Source organism: Juglans regia, chromosome 7 (assembly GCF_001411555.2).
Source record: "Juglans regia cultivar Chandler chromosome 7, Walnut 2.0, whole genome shotgun sequence".
Lineage (NCBI taxonomy): Eukaryota > Viridiplantae > Streptophyta > Magnoliopsida > Fagales > Juglandaceae > Juglans > Juglans regia.
In genome coordinates, this window is record NC_049907.1 from 7,134,046 (window position 1) to 7,159,020 (window position 24,975).

Genomic DNA, 24,975 nt, shown 5'->3' on the forward strand with positions numbered 1-24,975 from the left:
ACCACTACGGTTGCCTCTGAATCAGCGTTTAGCACCAGAGGTCGTGTCTTGGATTCTTATTGTCTCCGACCACCATCGAGGCTCTCATTTGCACAGAGAACTGGTTAAGTTCAATGCCCATTGGAGTCAATACAATTGATGCCAAAATCTATAGGCTTGAATTAGGTAACTTTATGATTTTAAATGATTATTTACATAATTTTAATGTTTTCATCATTTAATTTATAATTTATATGATTTTGTAGACCTAGTTGTGAACTCCAGACTAATTGTGGATTGACTGAGAGTCTAAGACCGACGCACCGTGAGTTCATAATTTTATACCTAGGGCAACCCAAATGGTGGCTATGGAAGCTACCCTTAGAATCTGAGACCAAATATCACAGCTGCTCCGCCTTAACTTACACCGAGCAGAAGATCGCATGAAAAAATATGTTGATTTAAAGAGAAATGACCAAGAATTTGAAGTTGGGAGTGGGTGTACCTTCAGCCCTACCGACATACCTCAATATCTCATAGGCATAACCTTAAACTATTTTTTGGCCGCTTCCAGGTGTTATAGAGGATCAAATTGGTAGCTTACCGGCTGGACCTGCCATCTTCTTCCCGAATCCACGCCACATTCTATGTATCGCACCTTAAGAAGAAATTGGGTGCCAAGATCACTGCGATTCCAGTGTTGCCTCTTGTGGACAACCAAGGGATCCTCAGTCTGGAAACAATGGAAGTCCTTGGGCATTGGATGACCAAGGCAGGAAACAAAGCAAGGGTAGAGTTACGAATTCACTGGCAAGGGCAAAGAGTCAAAGATGCAACATGGGAGACATATTCTCAACAAAATGCAATGTCTCGCCACTTTGCGGGTAAGGTGTTTTGAAGGGGGAACGAATGTCACGAGTAGAAATCTAGGATTGTTTGCAAGTGAAGCTTATGGGAAATCGAGGGTCCGAGAAGGAAGAAGTGTTGGGACCATGGGTTTCGTTCTGGAGTAATGCTACATACAGTCGTGGAATGCGCAAACGCCGTGCAGTCGCTTTGAAAAAGAATGGGGTCCACTATTAAAAAATTAATTTCTTTTCATGTGGGTCCCTTATTTATTTACTTTTTTCAAAGCGACTGCACGGCGACTGCACGCTCACGACTGCAAGTATCATTTCTCTTCGTTCTGACTCAGTTAACTACTTCATGTTTAGTTCGGTGTTTTATGTTTAGTTTATTATGTTTATTTACTTGGATGGGCCTATCGTAATGGACCTTTATGGTATTTGTTAAATAGTGGGTTAGATGTTGTCTTGCTAGACTTTTTAATAGTTGCTTTTTGCGATAGAGTCGGCCCATAGCCCTTTTATTGTTACTTGTAGCGGCCCATGGCCATAGAGGAATATGGTTAGGACTCTGATAGTATTTGCCTTGCTAGGTACATTGGTTTGACAGACCAAATAGAGTACTAATTGGCATTGGATTCATCAAAGTTATCTCTAAAATTTGATAAAAAGTACATGATTTTTATAAATCCAAAACTTTCCTAGCCATAACTCCACATTGAATTAGTCATTGAATTCATCAAAATAATAATATAATATTATTATTTTAATAAAAATATTTTTATTTTTTTTTATATTTTATAATTACACTAATCATATGTTAATTAATAATTTTATTTTATTTTTACATTATTATTACAAGACGGTTGGAGATTAAACGTGAATAAAAAAAACCTTTGGAGATTAAAAGTGAATAAAAAATAGATTTGATGAGTGAATAGTAGCCCTTCGAATTTGAAGAAATTTATCCATTTACTGTAGCTCAAAGTTTCACATTTATCTCTTTGACTAATCCAATGCAGCCCTATTTTGATGAAATTCATCAAATTTTGCATTTGGCTAGGCTTTTGATGAAGCCAATGCCAATGCTAGGTTGATATGACTTTTTTTATTAAAAAATTAAAAAAAAAATTGAGAAGGTCTTCTGTCTTATAAAAATCATTTTCGTCTTCAATTCACACCGTTTTATTAAGACTATCTTTGGTTGTAAGACTCAGCTAAACTCAATTTAATTTTAAGCTGATCTAACATCCAAACACCCAACTCTCAAATTATTAAACTCATCTCAACTCAAAACCTCCTTACACGTTCAACCCAACATCTTTTTCAACTTAAAATATCTTTATACATAAAACCCACAACTTTTTTCAAACTTTCTATAAAAAATATTAAACTCATCTTAACATTCAAACACTTTGGTTGTATTTAGATGTTGAAGTGAGTTGAGTTGAATTGAATTAAGATAATAAAATATTATTAGAATATTATTTTTTAATATTATTATTATTTTAAAATTTGAAAAAGTTAAATTGTTTATTATATTTTGTGTTGGAATTTAAAAAAGTTGTAATAATAAATTAAGATAAATTGAGATAAGTTAATCAACCAAACGAAGCCTTTAAATTCAATTTAGATAGACCTCACATAACTCCATCCACTACTCAACTTAGCTCAACATCCAAACCAAATACGACAAGCATAAATACCCTCTTTAATTTCTATTCTAATGGACTGGATGTCTTTCATAAGGAATGGAGTAAGATGCGACGATTTTTTCCAGAAAATCCCCAACAAAAAATACACATTATTCCTTCTTTTCTATCGAATCGATCATAACCACTACCTAATCTAAAACAAATGTCTTATATGTCAGCATCAATACCCAATTTGGTCTCCCATCCTCTTTCTTCTCTACGGAGTCGCTCTTATCATTTGGGTGTGTTACAGCTCAGCATAACCAATATACATTATCAACTCCACATTTTGTTTATCACAGCCACTTTCAACGTTCCAAATCATTCCGATCTTGTCCCCTCTAACAGTATGAACAAGATGACAATGGAACTCCTTAACAGGTGGAAACTCTAGATTTACTGCAGGCTATTAGATATATTCCATAAGAGAGAAGGAAGAGGAATAGAACGTGAATAGATAGCTAGGAAGAAAACGTGGGTGCTCTCATAATTGAACATTTTCCAATTTAAAGTTCTTATTTTAGAACGGGGAAAAAAGAAAACAAAAATAAAGATGTTAGATGTACAATGGTTGAACCATGAAAGTAAAATTTTCAAACTAAATTTCTATTAAGCTACAAAAATAAAAGTACAACCCCATTGTCTATGACAAGCTAAATCAAGTCAAAAGAGTTACCAACACCAAGATGATCAACTGGCTTTCCTGACGTTGGTACATCGAGAAAATTAGATTCAATTGACCATGCAAGTTAAATTTATATGCAATGCTCATTTATCTATCAACGATTACCCGCGCATCAAATCAATGTCGACATGGGCATTTCGCATATCCATTGCCCGCGATGCTGGCCAAACACCCATTGAAGAGGCTGGACCGAGATTTTGAGTTGGTGGAATGCTGCTAGTTAGTGCATCTGGATTGTCGACAGCCTGATGTTCCGAGTCTATGGCACCTTCTGAAGCTTCCTTTTTTTTGTTCTTCGTCTTCGAACCACTCCCCCACAGGAAGCTCCCCACAATCACCTGGGATCATCCATCATTCATTTTAAGCCTTAAACAATGAAACTTGAATCTTGTATATTACATGTATGCCTAATAACAAAGCTCAAAGCATCAACAGTCATCAGTTTAGCTCACTGTAACAGTTGGTCAATTTCGTATCTTTCCTATAGGCCTTTTATCAAGATTTCAAAAATCTATTTTTCGAGATATAAAAAAAAAATTTGATCATGCATTATTCAGAATTAGGCATTCCTCACAAGCCAAAGTTCTCGGGAAGTTGTGCCTTGTGGAGGAAGAGAATTAAAATGGAGAACAACCAATAGTAAAGAAGATAAAGGAATATAAAAAAAAATACCTGAACAGGACTCGCTGCAATAAGAATTCCCCCAACTCCACCACCAATAACACGACCATCAGGGCTGGCAAGGGAGACACTTAGACCACCACTTCGATTGCGGGACCCACCACTATCTGTTAGCAAGTAAGACCCTGATAAACACAATATCTCGAAACGCCCCTACAAAAATCAAATCCACCAGAATTTTTCAGATATACAAGATTCAAAACTAATAAAAAAGAGATGGAAAAAACAAACAAACAAACAAACAAAAAAGAAACCAGGGGCGATAAAATTTAAAAAAAAATAAAATAAAATAAAAAATAAAAACAGTGCTCTCTGCCTAAATGGTCATGTAGAGGTTGATAATTGCAAATGAATAGAGGGATGATTCTCAGAGAATATACATAAATAAATTAGTAAGTGGGTTTGGTGGGTAGACAACCATCATCGTGCAAGTGGAAATGCACAATATCTAGATGCATTAATAGGATTTCAGAATCGAAATTGCCTAAATTCTACAGATGTATGTCAAGTTGCAATTTATCTTCAGGAAAAATATATATATAAATTAAGCTCTCCTCCATGATGACTGAGATGCGCAGATTGAGCATATTTACTGAGCTCATATTCCAGTCACAAACTTCAAAAATTTGAGTATTGTTTCCAATGTCATGCAAATTCCTAAATTACAAGAACTAATGGAAGCTCCAAAAAGGATTAGCATTGTTCTCCATCCACCATTAGAATATGCCAGAACTGCCAACATGTCATATACGTGTGTGAGAGAGAACGCTCAAACCTCATATGTGACGGTGCCACCAGACATTGAAGGCTGACGAAGAGTCACGGTAGAGACGGCACCATTGGCTGACAAGACGCATAAAGCTCTAGGCCCCAGCTGTGAAAATGACATTATTTTGGTTGCAATATCCTACAGAAAAATCAGATTTTCAATAATTCAAAATAAATAAAATAATATTCTACCACCCCAAAAACACCAGAAATTCAGAATAGATTAACTGAAAGCCATATTAGCATTGATTAAATTAGAATGCAGGCAAGAACAGAATCAAATTTCTTTCCCAAATCCTCATCAAGGGCATTATTGTACACTGGCTTCATTCTGGGCCATGGGGAAATTGCTTTTGGGTCAACAGAACTTCAAGAGAAAATTGCAATTTCCAAGAGTTTTAAAAAATCTGAAATTGAAGGCCCAAGGAACCAATACTGATTGATAAGCTAAAATCACATACTTCTCCTATTGCAATGTTGATGATATGTGGAGTAAAACCCATCCCAGCCGTACCAGATAGCCATTCACCTATCAAAACAGTAAATCATTTGTATACATCATTCACTTACTAGGAAGGCTCACGTAAGAAAGAAACATGTATATATTATACTACACAAATCAAATTAATATTCTGAAGCTCACACCACAAGGCAGATATGCTCTAACTGACAGAATTAAATTATCAGAAAAAGAAAAATGCAAAGCAGAAATATGACTTTCTAACCATTTCATTTGCTTGGGAAAACCAAATACAAGGCTTTTAAAACTGAGACAGCAAGCATATGGATATAATGCACTACAAGTCAAATAAGATCAGAAGAGTGGATTTCAAACTTATCATGCATAAAATAAGTTGTCTCAAAGTAAATATAGCTGTAAACCAAAGAAAAGACTTGTAAGGATGCCTATTTACACAAGTTTGTTAAGATATAAACTTTTAAGTCTCATTTCATGCCAGCTTCTTTGAAAGATTGTACAGTCGGCAACAATTTCTGATCGAAACATAAACCTGGAGTCTCTATGCTGCAGTAAAAATACTCTCCTTCAATTCTGTGAATTTCCATCAAATATTGTCGGTCCCCAGATTTGAACTACGTCAAGATTTATACCTTACCTATATGTATCTAGATTTCATAGCAATGTCTTCACTCAGAGGTTCTAACTTCTGAGTATTTTAACCTTAAGAGCTGTGTGCGCCAAATTTCAAATCCAAAAATAATATCAAGCATGCTGGTTCAGAAAATCTCCTGAAAAGTTGTTAGGTCATCATATATTTACATTTTTTTAATTGTCGCATATAGGTTATGAGTCACTGGTATTGTCTATGATATCTAAGTTTGTATCAATGATACCATTTTGAGTCACTGGTATTTGGTATCATTTTTTTTTTGATAAGTAAAAATATTGTATATATCAAAAGGAGAAACCAGTTACACTGAGTGTAAACAAGAAAACACCTTACCCAAAATGACCCAACAAGCCCCTAATGACCCAACAAGCCCATAAAAAACTAACCCAAAGTACATCAGACCCGACCCCAAACCTTGTTTCCCGTAGAACTAAAACTCTACCCGAACACCAACCCCAACACCTTGATACCTGTCTTCACAATACCCTCCCTTTAGACTTCCCTCTAGTTGAACTACCACCCTTAGCATCGTAATTGATTGTCGAAAAGAGACGCTGTAACTCCCTGCTTTTCTTGAAGCTTGATTTGGTTTCAAGTGTGCGGCTTGCCTCAATCGTAGTAATTAGTTCGTTAAATTTGTCTTCACATCCTCCATGTGAAATTCCCACGAATTGCTGAATCTCGTTAACTTTAGGCAGGATCCAATCTGCTATTGTAGGAAGAGAGACCAGGGGAGCCACAATGTCCCCATCAACCTGCACTCCCGACTTTAGACAATCCTCTACACAAGGCACCAATTCCAAACCCATTGGTTCTCCAATAACTCCATTGGTTCTCTCCAATGGTACCGGGGTTCCCATTGAAGATTCTGGGGTGACAATAAGTCCCTTCACCTCTGGGATAATGGCGGATCCTACTTCTCCTTCAGACCTCGGCAGTACACCTTTTTCCTTCAACTCCGATCTATCCTGTGTAGCACGAGGTGAATGACATTCCATTATTGATGTCTCTATGCCAATACCCGATGTAGACCCCACCTCAAATAACCCAGATTTCCTTTTGACCCGCCATACTCTCCTGGCTCTGGTTATAGGGACAGGGCCGAATCCGATTTTCCGTTTTCTTTTTTCTAAGCTTAAAGGATTTGGGCCTATCATGTTTCTTACCACCCTGTTGCCTCCAGCTGAAAGCCGATCTATTTTCGTAGACATGAGAGTTATTGCTATCTTCAACTCGACAAGTTGGGTTTCCATCTCCTTTAGAGACTTGTGCATTTCGAGAAGCTGGTCTTGAGGTGTGATTGGCAAACCCTCCACTCTCTGATCCCCCGAAGCATGTCCAGTCTTTAGAGCTGCCGCATAGGATTGCCTCGCCACCGGGGATGTACTTGGGTCTTTCTCCAAGTTCTCCCTCCCTACCACACCACCTTGTCCTTCCAAGCCGTCACTCCCTCTCTTACCGAAGGAAAAATGTCGCAGCACCTCCCCCATCCTTCTCCAACCACTGCCCCCCTCTTCAGGAATGAAAATAAAATTCCTCCTCCCCCCACCACCATACTCCTCCACCGCCATATAACGTCCTCGAGCATTCGAGCACCGATGCGCTGTGAAACTACGTCGACCTTCCCGAACAGTGGAGAAAAAATCTTGTTTCTTATCCTTAGTACACGCTTCTATGGCCTTAGTCAGCCACTGCACTGTTGTCGAACCCAGAACCAACTTAGATATCACCCTTCGACTCCTTTCAGTAATGGCCAACATGCTCCCCTCCTTTACCAAAGTAAAGGATTTAGATTCTATAACCAGCTCCATAGAAGAACCCATACTGACCCACTCTCCTTCCTCAACAACCATTCATCATCTCAGAGATGAATCTAAAACCTTTGGGAACTGCAAGCACTACGAACAGTTCGTGCTCACTGCAAGCACTGCAGAGATGCTGCAAAACGTGCTCACAGAAGACGCCGGAGCACTCGCCGGAGCCTTCAGGGTCGACGGCACGCCCAACAGAGTTCGGGAGGTCGCCGGAATGCTCTGAGATGCAAAAACAGCGATATCAACGTCGCCGGAGGATGAACCGACGCCGGACGGCCCTCAGCGTAGTCGCCGAGGTCCGTCGGCTTTATCTGTGCCGACGGCGCAGAGTCTCGCCGGCACAGGGTGGGTGGCGGCAGATCTGGTTCTTTTGCGCTTCGTAGTGTTTTCTCTCTCCTCTGGGCCAACGCCGGACGGCCCTCAGGTAAGTCGCCCGGGCCCGTCGGCTTTGTCTGTGGCGACGGTGAGAGGTCACTCGCCTAACACAAAGTTGATCCAAAAATGGACTGGATTGCCTAACCCAGTATGCCAAAAGTTCTTTTGGTATCATTGAGGTTAGAATTTCATGATGTCATCAGCAAAGTAAAAGCACAAAACCTTTTCCATTCATTATTCATTCTCTTTCATTCTTTCTTATATATAACTTATGTTAAAATTCAATTTGTTTAACATTTTCCATTTTTCGCCTCCAAATAATTGAATCCCGAGGAAGTTATTTTTGTACAGTATTTTTTAAAGCAGGTAAATGGTTTCATCCAAAAACCAATTGAAATGCATATGGAGATGTGTACAACAAGGTTGTGGGGTAAGTACGTCTACTACACCTAATTATGTGAGTTGGAGGTATAGGCAGGTATGGACCAGGTTCCGACTCACCATGGGATATACTAGGGCTGTTGAAATATTCAATTCTCCTAACCCAACATGTTGGCTTCCAATACATGCATGTTGTCTTGGTTGGAAGGCCCACCAAACATATAACATTTGCCAGATTGAAGTTGGAGATCTATAGTTGAAAACCCAACAAAATATCTATCTATACATGTGAGTTGGATGTACACTACGGTATGAACCAGGTTCCTACTCAACTTAGTAGGTAGTCTTCTGACCAAAACTATGAGAGAACCTCACAGATTGTTGGGGGCAACCCTTCACACATGGCGGCAGGAATGTCCGGTTGGGACGCTCCACTCTCTGGGCACCAAGGAATTGTATTGCAGACATCTGGAAACTACAAACTAGTAGGGGACATACCAAGGACGATTTGTACATTTAGTGCCAGGAATCTAACGTGTTCCATTGGCAAATCAAGGACTTGCATTAATGATGCCTTCAGAGTCTAATATGGTGACCAAAGGGTCTAATAGCCCAGAAGTTAGTAGTCTCTTGATAATGTCACCAAGATTGTGCATTTTGGTATAGAGCACAATGGTAGAAACTCTGAGTTCTCCCAGAGATTATTTACTCTCCCAAACAGCCTGATCTGTGTGACTGTGATTTGGGCCATCAAAAAATAAAGATTCAGAAACGTGTTCTTTTCCCCAGACTGTTTTTTTCCTTACAAAAATGTGGGTTTTGGATTGGGACATTGGATGTTAATTAACAAGGGTGAAACTTCATCTTCCAAGCAGACTTCTGAACCGAGGGGTCAGAGGTCAGCTTGGCTTGGTAACCACAGTGGTTCACTTTGACTCAGAAGGGATTTGTACTTCCAGCCCCCTTCAGATTGGTGCGATTGGGTCCGCTCAGCTTGCTTACCTTGGTAACTACGTTGGGTCAGTTTGACTCGGAAGGGATTTGTACTTCCAACCCCCTTCAGATTGGAAGGGCGAACGGGTTTTCTCATGCCAATCAAGTCGGAAAAATGCACCCCTAGTTAGTACAGATGATGCAAAACCATCATAAGAAATCACAAGCATAACTTAAGACAGTTAACAATGTATCTGACAAGTAGCATAAAGGAGTAATAAAGTAAAAGCAAACAGCACGTAAATGTAAAGAACCAATGTGGTGTCTAGGAGAGTCATAGTGCCAACATGAACCAGATCAAAGAAATCCAATTGGCCAGAGAAACTTTACCGAGAGAAGCTAATTGTTGCTTCCTTCCTGTCCCTGGTGGCCGCCCTCTACCCCGCTTTTGGGTCGAAGTTATGGAACTTTTTCCTGGATAAGTAGAAGATGACGGAGACAATGCCAATGACACGGTCCCATCAGGTCCATATTTTCGGGGCCTTCCTCTTTTCCTCTTCACAGGCTCACTCTGTGGCACTGCAGATGGAGCACCCACGTGCATACTATGAGGTGACAATGCAGATGAAGGCTCTACTTGTAATGTTGATCCGATTGTAGTGCCAACAATGTTGGGTTGAAATTGTGCATTTGGATTAGACAAAGGACGAGTGCCTGGTGGTGATCCGTGTATCCCAGACTGGGATCCAGACCCAGACCCAGACATTCCTCCCGGCATATAATAAGATGTCGAACCCGATAACGCCATGGGGTCCCTTCGATCCATGCATTAACTTCAAATAACTTTATATTCACAAATCTTTCACAAGCAAAGTTTTCAAATTCAAAGACAAATTGCACACAAGAAATCGTATTTTGGACAAATGGAAATCTTTGAGACCCGATTAGTAATCACTGGAAAGAGTTTCCTGCAGGGTACTTGAATGTTTTAGAAATTATTTTTGAATTTGAGAACAGACGGGGTTTGAACTGTAGGAAACACATTCGAGCATTCGAAACTAAGATTGATTCCAACGTAGCTCGTTCCAAACAACTGTATCTGCTTCAATTCAAAACAAGAAAGCTCCAAGCAGATACATTGTCTCAAAGGTACATTAAAACTAAGACATGAAGCTCCTTAAGTCTAGCTATGGTAAAGCAAGGAAAGAAAAACAACCTACTCAGTGCACTAATTGCATATGTAGAAGGAAACAAAACAGGGAAACCCAAAGAAAGAAAAAAAGGTTAAGGATAAATATAAACGAATAAATTAAAATGAACTAAAACCAGATGAAAACCCAAGATTTTCAAGCACCTAAACAAGCAGGAAAGAAAGAGCACAAGCCTGAAAAGCTAGTGAGTCAAATAGAAGACAAAATTGGAAGCTACTTTTACAGCTTACCAAACTACAGTTCACAACAAGAAGGCTTCATTTTGAAGATAAAGAACGCAGAAGACTGAAACAGGTCCGCTCTCACCAACCCATTGGTAAAACCTTAAACACAAAGCATCCCCTAAGGCAAACCTAAACAAACAAAGCCCTTACAAACCAAGCTCAGCCTTCAAACCAAACACCCAAAACAAAAAACACCACAGGTTCGAGTCAATGCAATTAAAGAGCTCCAACCCAGCAAAAAGTGAAAAGGGGCCAACTTCACCGTCAAACAGGCTCCAAAGACAGATTTTATCACCCTCTCTTTTCCTCTCTCTCTCTCCCTCTCTAAAACCAAGAAGTTGGAGGATGAGTATGTGATGGAACTGAAGAATCAGACTCAAAACAAGATGACATTTTGCGGAGTGGGTAAAGGGTCGAACAGTTTTGCACTAATAGACAGAGGAAGGTAAGAAATTTTGAAGGGACGTATAGAGAACAGTGAGAGAAGGAGCTAAAGGTAGAACAGTTTCTGCAAAATGTTTTTAAGGCAGAGAGAGAAAGTATCAGACTCTCAACTTCTGAGTGGCCAAGGCCAGCGGAAGTATTTACTACAACAAAGAAAAAGGCAGAGAGAGCCCTCAGCACGAGTCCTTATCGGATTGCGTATTATTTCTTTTATAATTATTTATTTTTTCTGGGGCAGAGCCTCTCTCTCTAAAAAGCTGCTTATCTTTATTTCTCCATCCAAAAGCTCTCTCGTTCTTTCTCTCTCTTTGGGCATCTCTGGTTGTGTGGGTGATGATGCTTTGCTTTTACACTGGTCGTTGGGCTTCAGAGAGAGATTGAGAAACAAACAAAAACCTGAACAGAAAAAAGAAAAGAAAAAGAACACTTCTTCTTTGGATAATGCTATTTTTTATTTTCTTAAATTTTCGGAAAAATTTTGAAAAAGTTAAATTAAAAATTGAGCAATAAATAAAATTATGTAAATTTTATTTAAATTGAATTTAAAAAATATTTAGATGTTAAAATGAGTTTAATATTTATTATAAAAAATTAAAAAAATTATAAATCTCAGTATAAATATATTTTAAGTTAAAAAAGTTATAGATCTTATATGTAAGAAAATTTTAAGTTGAGATGAATTTAATAATTTGAGAAGTTGATATTTAAATATTAGACTCATTTTAAAATTAGATTGAACTCAACTGAATTTAGAAACTAAACGCAGCCTAATATATCATGTGGCAGTGCCTCTCAACTAATATTTAATATTTTATAAATAAATCTTATATTTTTTTGTGACTTATTTTTTAGATTCTGTTTGGATATTAAGTGATATGAAATCGTTTTAGATAAAAGTTAAAAGTTGAATAAAATATTATTATAATATTATTTTTTAATATTATTATTTTTTTGAGATTTTAATAAACTGAATTGTTTATTATATTTTGTGTAAAAATTTAAAAAAATTATAATAATGAGATTAGATTATATGAGATCAAACTATTTTTGAGGACGTGTTTCACTCCATGCATAAGACATTTAATTTCAGATTTTAATTTTATCATTCCATTCTGTTGTAATTGTTTTACAGGAAAAAAAAAAGGTAAAAAGAAAAATACTTGACCATTTTTATTTAACTCAAATTTTCTATTTTATTTTTTAATTTTTATTAAAAATGTTTTATGCATTACACATATACCTCACACTTATCCAACTTTGATACATGGCATACCCTATCAACTTTTGAATTTTTATTTTAAAAAAAATAAAAATAATCCAAAAATAATTAAATACAATATTTATATAGTAAGATAAGAATAAAATTATGACATTACTCAATATTAACTACGTAGTTTTTCAATAAATATTTGTATTTTTTATGGAGAGGGATATAAACTCATGCAAGGCATGCTACTATCCCTTTTCACATGACTCATGCGGTGGGAGGTTTATGGGTTTTATTTTATGAGAAATCTTTCAAAATTTATCTTTTTTTATGAATACTAAAAATTATTAGGCTTATATGCCCATCACAAATCGAAATCTGGTTTTGAAAAACAAAATTTTATTTAATTTTGAAAAGAAAAAGGGTTCCAAAACCAAAAATCAAATTGAAATGCATTATCAAACAAAAAATTGCATTAAATAAAATTTTGTTCGAACGTTAAGGCCTCTCCGTTTAGATAATGAGATGAGATGAAAGTTAAAAAATAAATAAAATATTATTTTTTAATATTATTATTATTTTAAGATTTAAAAAGATTAAATTATTTATTATATTTTATACTAAAATTTAAAAAATTATAATAATAAAATAAAATAAAATAAGATAAAATTATTTTTATATCCAAACATAACTATCATCAAGAGCACAAAAGAGATAAACATACAAAGCAAGTCTCGTAATATTATTATTGACTGTGTAAATATCTCAAAGTTAACAATAATATTCAATAAATAATGTGGGCGGCACTTTATGTATTCTCTTCCATTACTAGAATTTTTTAAATAGTTTTTATATTATATTTTATTCATTTTAAGGGAAATTATTAGAAAATTCGTGGGAAAATAGTAAGAAAAGGGTTTGTAAAATTCTTTTTATACGAATGAACGGTAATATTCCGAGCTTGGAAGATAAGCACCATTCTCCAAGATCGGTAAAATCTAACAAAAGTGAAGGCTGAGATGCATTCATTATTCTCAGCATTCATATGTTGACTTTAATTAAAAAGTGATTTAGATTTAGAGATAAATAAGATAATTTGTAAATATTAAAATAAAAATTAAATTATTTATTATATTTTATATAAAAATTTAAAAAAATTATTTTAAAATTTAAAAAAATTAAATTATTTATTATATTTTATGTAAAAATTTTAAAAAGTGAGTTTTAAATTCAAACTATGCCTAAATTTAAATTTATAACAACAGTTAAGACTCCAGTTCAAATGAAATAAGATGAGATATTTTATTAAAAATTAAATAAAATATTATTAGAATTTTTTATTATATTTTATATAAAATCTATAATAATTATATAAAATGAGATAATTTAATTTTATATAATTAAACCAGTCTTCAAGCGTAATAAGAAATATATTGGATTGAATATTTGAATGGTATGACCCATATTTGACTGATTTTGTATTTGATCGTGTCATGTACGGCCCATATTTGACTTGGACATTGTTAGTCAAACACATTAGCCCCACACATCATTAAATCATGTATTTAATAGACACAGGTATCTATCTTTTTGTGACAAGAAAATAGAAGAAAAGAGAGAAAAAGAACCCATACATTATCTACACCCTAATGAGTTTCCTATTTCAATTGGCCCGACTGAGGTGATGAAAAATTCACTAAATAACATGTGTCAGCGTCATTATATAAAAATAAAATTATAAAAAAATCTATTTGACCCAATAAGAGCTATCTTTTGTGTAACATCTAGTTAGGGGTGTAAATCGATTCAATCTCTTCTCGTTTTAGGACCGGATCGATCACCTCTAATGAATCGGACTAGATTGTTAGCTATTGGTTCGATCAATCCATATCGATCTAGGACAGTTTCAAATAGGATTCCAATCGTACAAAAAAACTCATCATTCTTAAAGTATACAAAAAAACTCGTAGTGTGCATTTTTGGTCCATTAATATATATATATAAACCCACAATATTTATAATTTTAAATAATATAACTATTTAATTTTATTTGCACATTTTTTACTTAAAAATAGTCTAAAGAATTATGTTCAAATTATCAAAATTGATACTTATATATTAGTTAATTGATATTAGTTAGTTAATAATTATATTTTTAACGTTTTAAATAGTCATAAGTTATATGAAAATTACATAATTCACTTATATAACTACTATATAAAATAATATATATAATTTATAAAAATATATATTTGTAGTTTGATTGGTCCAGTCCAGTCCGGTCCAATCCGTTTCCCCACCTCAGGACCTGACTGAAACTCATTCGGTCTCACAAATAGAGGACCGAAACCGATCAAACAAGTTTTCAATTCGATCGATTTTTTCAGTCTTATAAATGCAAGCCAAAAAACTATTACAAACTATTAGTCATGTAAACATCAATTTTAATATATATAATTTGTAATGATAAGATAATAATACCGCACACATGCATAGTTTAAATATAGCTAATATTAGAGAAGTATTGAAAAACCTTAGCACCTCTTTCTCCCCCTCTCTCATAAAAAATTAAGGATTTTAGATCTAATTTTCATCGGATGGAAATGAGGCGTCGGCTCCTTCCTCTTCTAGCCTCCTTCCTCAATTTGTCCACCTTATCTATCAAGGTTTCTTTTGCTTAGTTTTATTTTACTTTATTCACGGTCGAAAAAAACATATTTACATATTTTCGACAACTTCCGAGAGACACGCGCAATACAAGCAAATTCACAAGTCGAAAATCGTTCGAAAGAATGTGATGGTTTTGCAAGAATCACCACACGTGGTTCTCATGCTCTGTCCACATTTGCGTGTGGTCCTCGCGCTCCACCTACATCTGCGCGTGGTGATCACATGACTAGCCACCACCAGGTCTTTCATATCTGACTTTTGTGGCTGAAAAGAGATAAGTGTGTTATTTTTATGGGCTGTCACAGATTTTGAAGTCTATCAGAATTGGTCCAAACTGTAATTCATCTTTTTTCGCATCTATCTTATTACTTTCATTTTTTGATTCTTTATTGTTAATTATAAAAAAAAAAAAAAGAGTTCGTCTCTCATACGTTTGTTTGTAAAGGTTGAGTTTTCTTTTTCTATGAATGGTGAGGTTGAGTCTCATTTTAGACAGATAGTGTTGTCTATTAGACATTTGACTGTAGATAGTACCAGTAATAATGAAGACCAAACTAGTCACAAAAAGAAATAGTATTCTGATGGAGCTTCAAATACATTATTCTAATTTATGATGTCATGTTTGATATGAAGATTTTTCAAAATGTAAATTTTTCTGATGAATAAATAATGAAAATTTTCCTTAAAAAATAAATATACCTAATATTCTTATTCTACCACCTTGAGACTATGGGATGAAATTGAATCCTAAATGTGTAATTAGTACATACTCATAGAATATGTACACGTGATATTCACGTCTTATTATATAATGAGAAATAATTTAATTATAAAAAAATTATATAAAAGTAAATTTATAAATTGATATAATTTAATGTAGTATGTCAAATTATAAAATTATTTTTATAATAAAATAAATCTAACAGACATGTAAAATAATATTAATTTATAAATTTATTTTTATATAATGTCATTATATACAAAACACTTCACTTATATAACATCATGCCAATCAAAATTAAAAGTTTTCATAGGCAATTTTATCACGATGCAATGAGAAAAGAGAAAAGCTAATCTTACCGACTCGGTATTTTTTTTATTTAGTGATTAAATTTTTTTAATGATATTATAAAATTTTTTTAATATTTAAAGATATAAAAATAAATAAATAAAAAAATCAATTGATCTTTGTCGGTAGCCATTCTCGTGCGAGGTGCTATACAGCACGGCTCATGAAAAAAATCACGAAATCTACAGAGAGAGGAAAAAAAAGAGGTCCCGTCCGGACCCACCCAAGGTGGCACAGAGTGGCGTGGGAAACAGGAAAGACTGTGGCAATTGAGCGTCATTGACCAGTTGTCATTTCTAAATGCGACCTCTCGCACCCACACTCACACTCACGGAAAAATGGTTTGGAGTTCGGACACTGCCCTTCCAGAGGGTGACTTTGCTTGCTTGCGGACCTGTTATTAATCCCTTTCCATGCTTCTCTGCCTCTGGCCCGCCATCCATCAACCCTAAAAGATATCTCCAAATAGCTTTGCTAACCTCACCTCACCCCTCCTAATGCACCAGCCTGCTGCCTTGTTAGGTGTCATACCAAAACTTTTCAGATTTTTTTACTTCATTAAAAACTAACAAAAAAAACTTGGATAAGACTTCGTTTGTTTCGTAAATTTATCTCAATTTATTATCATAATTTTTTTAAATTTTAATATAAAATATAATAAATAATTTAATTTTTTTAAATTTTAAAATAATAATAATATTAAAAAATAATATTTTATTATCTAAACTCAATTCAATTCAATTCAATTCAATATCTAAACACAGTCTTAAGAGTGTGTATCAATTTAAAAAAATATTTTTTAATATGTCCTATCAAGAATACCCATAGTGAGTGGGTACGATTGTGTTTTTTATTTATTTAATAATTAGAAAAATATTTTTTACTAATTTTATAATTTTTTTTAGAATGTTTAAAGAATTTAAAAAAATATTTGTGATAATTCTCTATGAACGTAGCAATTCCCTTTTATCTAGACATTATGGTAATAATATTAGAAAAATAATTTATATAATCTTAAGATTCGTAAATCATGCATTATGGTTTAGCATCAATCTCTAAGAGTTAAATGCAGGATCCCTAAGACCTCTCTCATTAAAATCGAGTTATATTTTAATCTCGACTTCGTCCATTATATAATGATGAGAAAAGGTGGTCAAAAATAATAGTAGAGCAACATGTACTTATAATTTTATTTATAACACTTATTTTATTAATTTTTTTTTAAAATTTAAATTTTAAATTTTAAATGTTATAATTTTTAACGTATCAATAAACACGTGAAGAAATAATTTTTTTATAAGTTTTCTTGAAATATATTTAGGAATAATAAGTAAAAGTTATATCTCCTTAATTTTCATCTAGGAAGACTCGAGCTCATGACATTACACCACCATTTGAACGTAATTAATTTGGTAAATCACTTTAGAAGAATGATCTTGTAGTAGTCTTGGTAGCTTTTAGTCAAATGAAATAATTGTATGTTGGATGACATCTTTTGTGAGGACCACCGATGGGTTAAACCTTTTTTAGAAAATTGTGCATTATCTTATGAATAATGTTAGTATGTTCTCTTATTCTGCTCTCTTATATATTTATTTATTTATTTATTGATTAAGAAAGTGACTATTAATATATTAATATTTTTTTTATTTTTTAAAAATATTTAAAGATGTTAAAAAAAAAAGAATTTTACTTAGACAGCATGCCCAGCTGTCACTGCGGGGTGGCAAACTAGCATCACCTTTTATCTTATTGGATAAAGTTTGTAGAGCATGTTTTTCACAAGTCCATAGTTAAATTAAAAGGCCTATTTTTATTGGAAGAACATGCAACTTTTCATGCGTGCCCAAAGGGATTACGTTGGTAAAGTTGCCATCTTAAATAAAAAATTGCCAAATCGAATGTTGGAAACAAGAATTTATGTATAAAGTATTGTGGTGTTATCTATCTTTATCGGGATTACTTGCATGTAATAATAATGGCATGGGATCATGAACCTAAAAAGAAAGTACTTTGAACTTGGTGTTTACGCTCAATTTTTATCTTATTTTATATGTAGATAGAGGTCTTTCAATCCAAATTAAATAATCTAATTGAAAATAAATAAATATATAAACTCTACAATATTCTAACAACTTGAATCCTTTCTGTAGGTTTAATATTTTGTCTTTTTCTCTTAAAATCGAACCATCCAATTTTCCGAAGCACGTATATATCACCCAATGGTGATTATATCCATGATTTCTCTTTCTTCTTTATTTGTGTAAAAATAGAAAACATCTTCATGAAATTTTGAACTCACGACCATTCATCCTCCTCTTTGTTATTATAAAAGGAGTATATGCCAATTAAATTACAAATCAATCTACAAAATGACTGTTTAATTATGGAATTATGTATTTATCGAGAAGGAAATACGCCGGCTGATTATTAGCAAAAATGGGTGCTCAAGATTCGACCTTTATTTGAAGATCTCTTTTGCATGTTCCAAAATATCTTAAAGGATTGATTCGAACGAATAAATTGTCCTTACCTCTTGAGAGGTCATTGAGTTGTTGTTTTCTCTTGGTGTTCGGGTTTTCGGTTTTTGTTTTGGTGAGATTGTTATTTTTCGGCATGTGGCGTTTTGTTTAATCTTTTATGATTGTGATATAATTATGGTATTTATCCGCCATAAGTGATAGTCGTTTTTAATAAATATGGGAATTGGTCACTCTTGGACATGTGACCTCTAACTCTTTAAAAAAAAAAAATGTTCTAGTAATCATATATAAATACTGCTACATACATAAAATAATTACACAAAAATAATTTCACAAACTGATATAGTCTTATCTGATACATTAAATCTATTTTACTATAAAAATAGCTTTTTAATATGACGAATCATATCAAGTTACGTCAGTTTGTGAGATTGTTTTTATGTAATCCTTTTATGGTTAGAGTATTTCTGATCATATATTATCTTAGATGACTACAAAATCAAGATAGAAAATCTTACACTACTTAGAGTACTCTTATTGGATTAGCTAAAAGTTAAATCCATTGAAAATTTAACTATTAAACTATAAAATGTGACCACATTGGAATAGCTAAAATGTGATCACATAAAATGTGATTACATTGGAATTTATCTACAGTCACTTCTAAAATTATTTTCAAATTTAAAAAGAACTATTCATTCATCAAATACATTTTATATTAATTATTTATCTCTTCATTTTATATCAATTATTTATCTCTCCCTTTTAAATGGCAATTGAAAAAATATAATTAGAATATAATTACTAATTAATATATAATATTATGAATAGTAAAATATGATAAAATAAAATAAATTCATAATTAAAAAAATTAAAATATTTTTGAAATTATTAATTACTCATTACTATATAATGAATAAATGGATAATCCAATGTGAAGATTTGATATGAATAGTCAAAATCAAATTTATCTTATATTATTTTATTGTCATATAATGAAAAAATGGCTATTATAATATAGAGATTTATATGAATAGAATAGCTAAAAGTTAAATTTATTTTACATTCATAAAAAAATATACTTTAACTTTAACTAATTCAATAAAAGTGCTCTTAAAAGACTACAAAATGTAAGCACATCAATTTTATTGTCAAGTGCTTTGGATGATGATGACGGCTCTTGAACACCCAAACACATCCATAAAATTGGTATATTTGTTTGTTCTATTAGAGTTTTCATGTAAAAGACTTATTGGTAAAATCCATTAATCTTTAATTGACTATGACTATTGGAGATTAAGACACCAAAACTAATTTGTGACATTAAAAAGCCATGAGAGGGACTGAACAATCTAAATTTGTGACAAAATCATCCCATTTTTTTTTTCTTAAGAAATTTATTAATATGAGCACAACATCGATGCAACCCACCAAGCTGACAAAATGGAATTGGACACAACTAGTTTTGGTCGGTCAGATAAGTTCCTCCCTAATTTGGTACACCATTGTTAAAATTTAGAATTAATTGCAAAATCAGTACTTGGGTATTCACCATTTTATAATCTCAAGTATCGGTTTTCAACTTTTACAAAATTGATACATGAACTTTAAAATACTCGCAACTAAATATATTTATCAATCGAATTGTTAGAAAATTAATTGGAATCACATGTCAGTATTTGATTGGATGACATATGGCATTGGTATCCACATAAGCCAATCAAAGGCTAACATGTGGCATACTGGCATCACGTGACAACCTCCCATTGATTTTTTAATAGGAGATTGATGAAGATATCTAATTACGAATTTCTTATAGTTTTGATATCAGATTTGAAAATGTTAAAATCGAGATTTTTAATTGTAAGAACGTAAAAACTCAGATATTGATTTTGCAATTAATTCTAAAGGCTTAATCAGATCGTCAATAAACATAAAAATGCGGAGGAACTTATTCTTATTCTTCTTATTCTCCTCTTGAAGGCATGCTTCATTTCCTTTCCTCTCCACTTCTCTTTGTAACAAAGAACTTATATTTCAAGTATCTTCTCCAAAATAATGACCTAGAAACATAAAAGAAAGAGAAAATTATAAATTTGAACAATAATTAAATAATGGTCAAATTATATATCCCAAGTCCCTTTCCTTGGCATCCCAATGCCAAAATGGGGGAAGGAATATGCGAAGAGAAAATGACTTAGAAGTAGTAAAGCAAGGATTATGTTTGTTGGTGGGACAACCCTCAACCTATATTTGTTGAGTAACTTGTGGTAGCTATTAAGTTGAAAAGATGAATGAATTAGTATTGTTTTGACCAACAAGCCCTACTTGCTATTTGTTGCTCTTATTGCTCCAAATTTGAGGTGCAGTTTGGCCCCAACAAAAGTGACCAAACATATAACTTTGATAAGGCCGCCTCGCTAACGGTAGGAAAGAATATCAAGACTCCTCATCCTAAAAGTCTAAGGTCCGGTTTGAATAATAAAAGTGTTTCATATCATCTTATTTTAATATTCAAACACTATAAATACAAGTAGTTTTCAATTTTAAATATTTAAAATTTTCATCTAATTATTATAACTTCCCAATTTTCAAATAAAATGTAAAAAATAATTCAATTTTTTTAAATTCTAAAATAAAAATTATATTATAATAATATTTTAACTTTATAAGATTTTTATTTAATTTTTTTTCTCTCATTTTCTGAAACCCTATAAAATATCTCAATTTAAACTATTTCACTACTATTTATAAAGAATAAATATAGATAGAAGTCACTATTGAGAGTATCCATTTTGCACACATGATGTGGTATCATCTAAACCACACATCTCCTCAAGTGAGTGTTGGGAACAATCAACTAGAAGTAACCACGCAGTAAGTACAAAATGTGCATTGCTATAGTGGCTTCTCTCTAACATTACTCATTTATAAATTATCTCATCTTACTATCTAAATGAGGCATTAGGGAGTTTATAATGAAGTTCAAAGAAAAGAAAAACCACTCATTTTGTTGAACTTCACTTTTGGATAAAGAGTTTCATTTTTATCTTACTTTTTTAAAGAATTTTAAGTCATAGACAGAATCTAATACAAATTGGATAGGTTATAATTTTCGCATCATCACTCATAGCTGGATTCTTATACAAATTGGCCTACTAGTTATAGCTCCATCATGTTTGAGGAAGCCCTATGGTCTCTTCATGTTTCATGTTCAACTAGGTTTATCAATAAGCAATTTTATCCGATAAATAGCTCGAATTCGATTTGATTAAACTCGAACTCGACTCGACTTGATTATTAAATAGGTTGTTTGTGACCACGAAAATAGATTCAATTATTAAATCCGCTTGATTCGATTGCTCACATAAATTTCATTTCGACCTATTAGCCCACTCATATATTAAAACACACACACACACACACATATATATATATATATATATATTAATATAAAAAAAAGTTCATATTATACATATATAGTTCTATATAAATGTTATAAATATATCGATATACTATAAACATTAAACAAGAATAATTGATTAAAGGTGGATAAGAGTCAAGTAGCCATGCATATAGTCTTGTAGCCATGTAATTGTATTTGTAAATAATTGTGAATAATTATGATTTTAAGAATAAATTTGTCTATAATTATATATTGTGAGTTAGAATACTATATTATTTTTATTTTTATTTCTTTATTTTTTCTAATTCAAAAAATTTGAAAATATGATAAACAAGTCGAGTCGAGACCTCTCATGTTTAGCAAAATAATACTATTTTTCTTTGTAATCTTAAGTTTTATTTTTTTTTTTTAAATGAGTACGCAAGACTTGCACACATAACAACGAGCTGTCTTTGAATTTATTAAATGGGCCCAAATCAGGCTTTGCCCATGATTGAATCGATGGTATCACTTCAACAAAATTTCAACTTTAGCAAGTCTTTTCCTGACGGGCCTTGAATTTTGGTCTGCGAAAAATTGAAAGGATTGTGTAGGCTAGGCCCACTCGAAAAAAAAGATGAAATCATGAAACTGGACGACAGGATGTTGTGCACAAGTCTAATCTCAGGGTACCAATGGTCTCCAACACAACCTGCAATGAAATCCCATGTCAAAGATTGCCTCTCATTCCATTCTTCTTTCATAACTCACTTTTTTCTTATGCTTATTATCTCTTCCACCCCCAAAAAGAATACCCTTAATATGTTGAGATTATGTTCTTCCCCAAAAAAGTATCGATAAACCCAATTATAAACCGGAGCAATGCTATCCTTTATCTTTTATTTTATTATCGTTAGTCATACTTACTGATATAATACATTTTTTTTGATACATTTGGAAGATGAGAGTTTCGAACTCCAGACCTCTATTTTTGGAGGCTGGAAGTTATGCCAATTAAGTCACAAACCTTTAGCGATCTGACATATTTTAAACGATTTCATAATCTTATAATTTAATCGATTCAATCAAATATATCTATTTACAATTTACTCTCATCCCTAAAAGAAATACAACTTTTCCGAACTTTTAGTAGATCCGAACTCTTGAATAATGAGCCTAAACTAGAGGAGTTGATACAACTTCACTATTTTTCTTTTTTTTTATCAAATACCTTAACAAATCTTAGAAGAAAGTTGAGTCAAAAGAAAAAAGGGAACAAAGACAACATACATGATGAATGTTCTTTCTATGTGACATGAGATCATTGAGCTCAAAAGTTTTTGCTTATTAGTTTCACCAAATACACATAAAATTGTTCAAATTAAATTGAACCTCATTTGTCAACCATAATGGCTTGTGCAACTTTAGCTTTTGTCAATGCTCTCAATTTGGTCTTCACTTTTCCTCTTCCCACTTAAACCTAATCCTACTCTTCTTTTTCTTGTCTTCTTGTCGCCACCAACAACCTTATCAAATGATGATTCAAAAAGTATCATTTTTCATCATAATTAAAAAGAAAAACAACAACAAATTTTCAAAACCCACGAGTTATTGTATTAACTTCTACTACTAATCTTAGTACACAACGATTTAGCTCAATTTGGTTATCAAAATCATTTCAATTTATCTCATCTCATCATTATAATTTTCATAAATTCCCACATAAAATACAATAAACAATTCAAAATTTTCAAATCTCAAAACAATAATAATATTAAAAAAAAATATTCTAACAATATTTTATTCAACTTTCAACTTTCATTTAAAATCATCTCATCTTACTATCCAAACCCCACTTATTCAAATGAATTGGGATGTTGTCTAGTTCTATCTAAAATCTTATTCAATCGTATCTTATTGTGATGATGTGGAATTATCCATCGCCTCTTATATTTGTTACTTTAAAATTGTTACTATAGTGTAACGGTTATTTATGTCATCAATGTGTATATATTTTTTTTAAATTATTGTTCTTTATTTTTTTAATATTATTATTGTTAGAATATTATTTTTGAACATTATTATTATTTTAAAATTTAAAAAATTGAATTGTTTATTATATTTTATATAAAAATTTTAAAAAAATTGTAATGATGAGATAAGATGGGTTGAGAGTGCTTCTGTAGAGCCTAAAAATCAAAGAAATTGATTGACTGTTTCAAAATCAATATTGGACAAAGAAGTGGATCGACTTTTGAAAAATAAAAAGTTGAAGTTACGTATCAAAATTTGAGGGGTATTGGAAAAAAGTTGATAAATGCTTCATTCTATACCAAAATTCAACGAAATGGATTAACTATTGAAAAGAGTTAGTTATGAGACATTCTAGAGGAATGACTATTCTACACCACATTCTAGAGAAATGAACTGCATGGGAATTGAAAAAAGATTTATTTTTGTTATTTTTTCAATATCTAAAAGTATTCCACGGATATTTGCTAGAGTAATACTAGATACAAACCCTAAATAAATAAGTCTCATACAAACCTTTTATAAAAAAATAGGCCTTACTAATAAAAAATAATTTTTTTTACACTTTTTTAAGATGGAGTCTACTTTTTTACAAATACTTGTATGTGGTTTGTCTATTTGAAACTTGTACAAATCATTTATCTATTTGCTATTCATTTACTTGTTATTTTCAACCACGGCAACTTGCTTGAAGTCTTGTGTCGAAAAACTTTGCTATGATTCATTAATTTAATAGAAATGTCAATTGTAATTGAGAAAAATTTATAAAAAAATTTTAATTTTTCACGTGTCAGCTATTGATATATTAAAAATTATGAAAATTTTTTTTTTAAAAAAATTGATAAATTGAGTCTTATACGAAATTGTAAATACATGTAGCAATATTCTTTATTTTTATTTTTTTTATTTTTATAATAAGATTTCTATTAATCAAAATAAACATTACAACCAATGTTTATCAATCCA

The 24,975-nt window shown here is 32.5% G+C and overlaps 1 protein-coding gene across 1 annotated transcript; it reads right to left on the minus strand.

Moving 5' to 3' along the window:
* Positions 1-3,097: 3,097 nt before the first annotated feature.
* LOC109019059 (AT-hook motif nuclear-localized protein 9-like) lies at positions 3,098-11,324 on the minus strand. The gene is made up of 5 exons (XM_035691956.1): positions 9,676-11,324; positions 5,114-5,181; positions 4,660-4,791; positions 3,876-4,037; positions 3,098-3,541 (listed from the first exon to the last, which is right to left on the minus strand). Exons 1-5 carry the CDS (start codon positions 10,109-10,111, stop codon positions 3,305-3,307), a joined length of 1,035 nt encoding a protein of 344 aa, XP_035547849.1. The 5' UTR covers positions 10,112-11,324; the 3' UTR covers positions 3,098-3,304.
* Positions 11,325-24,975: the final 13,651 nt, after the last annotated feature.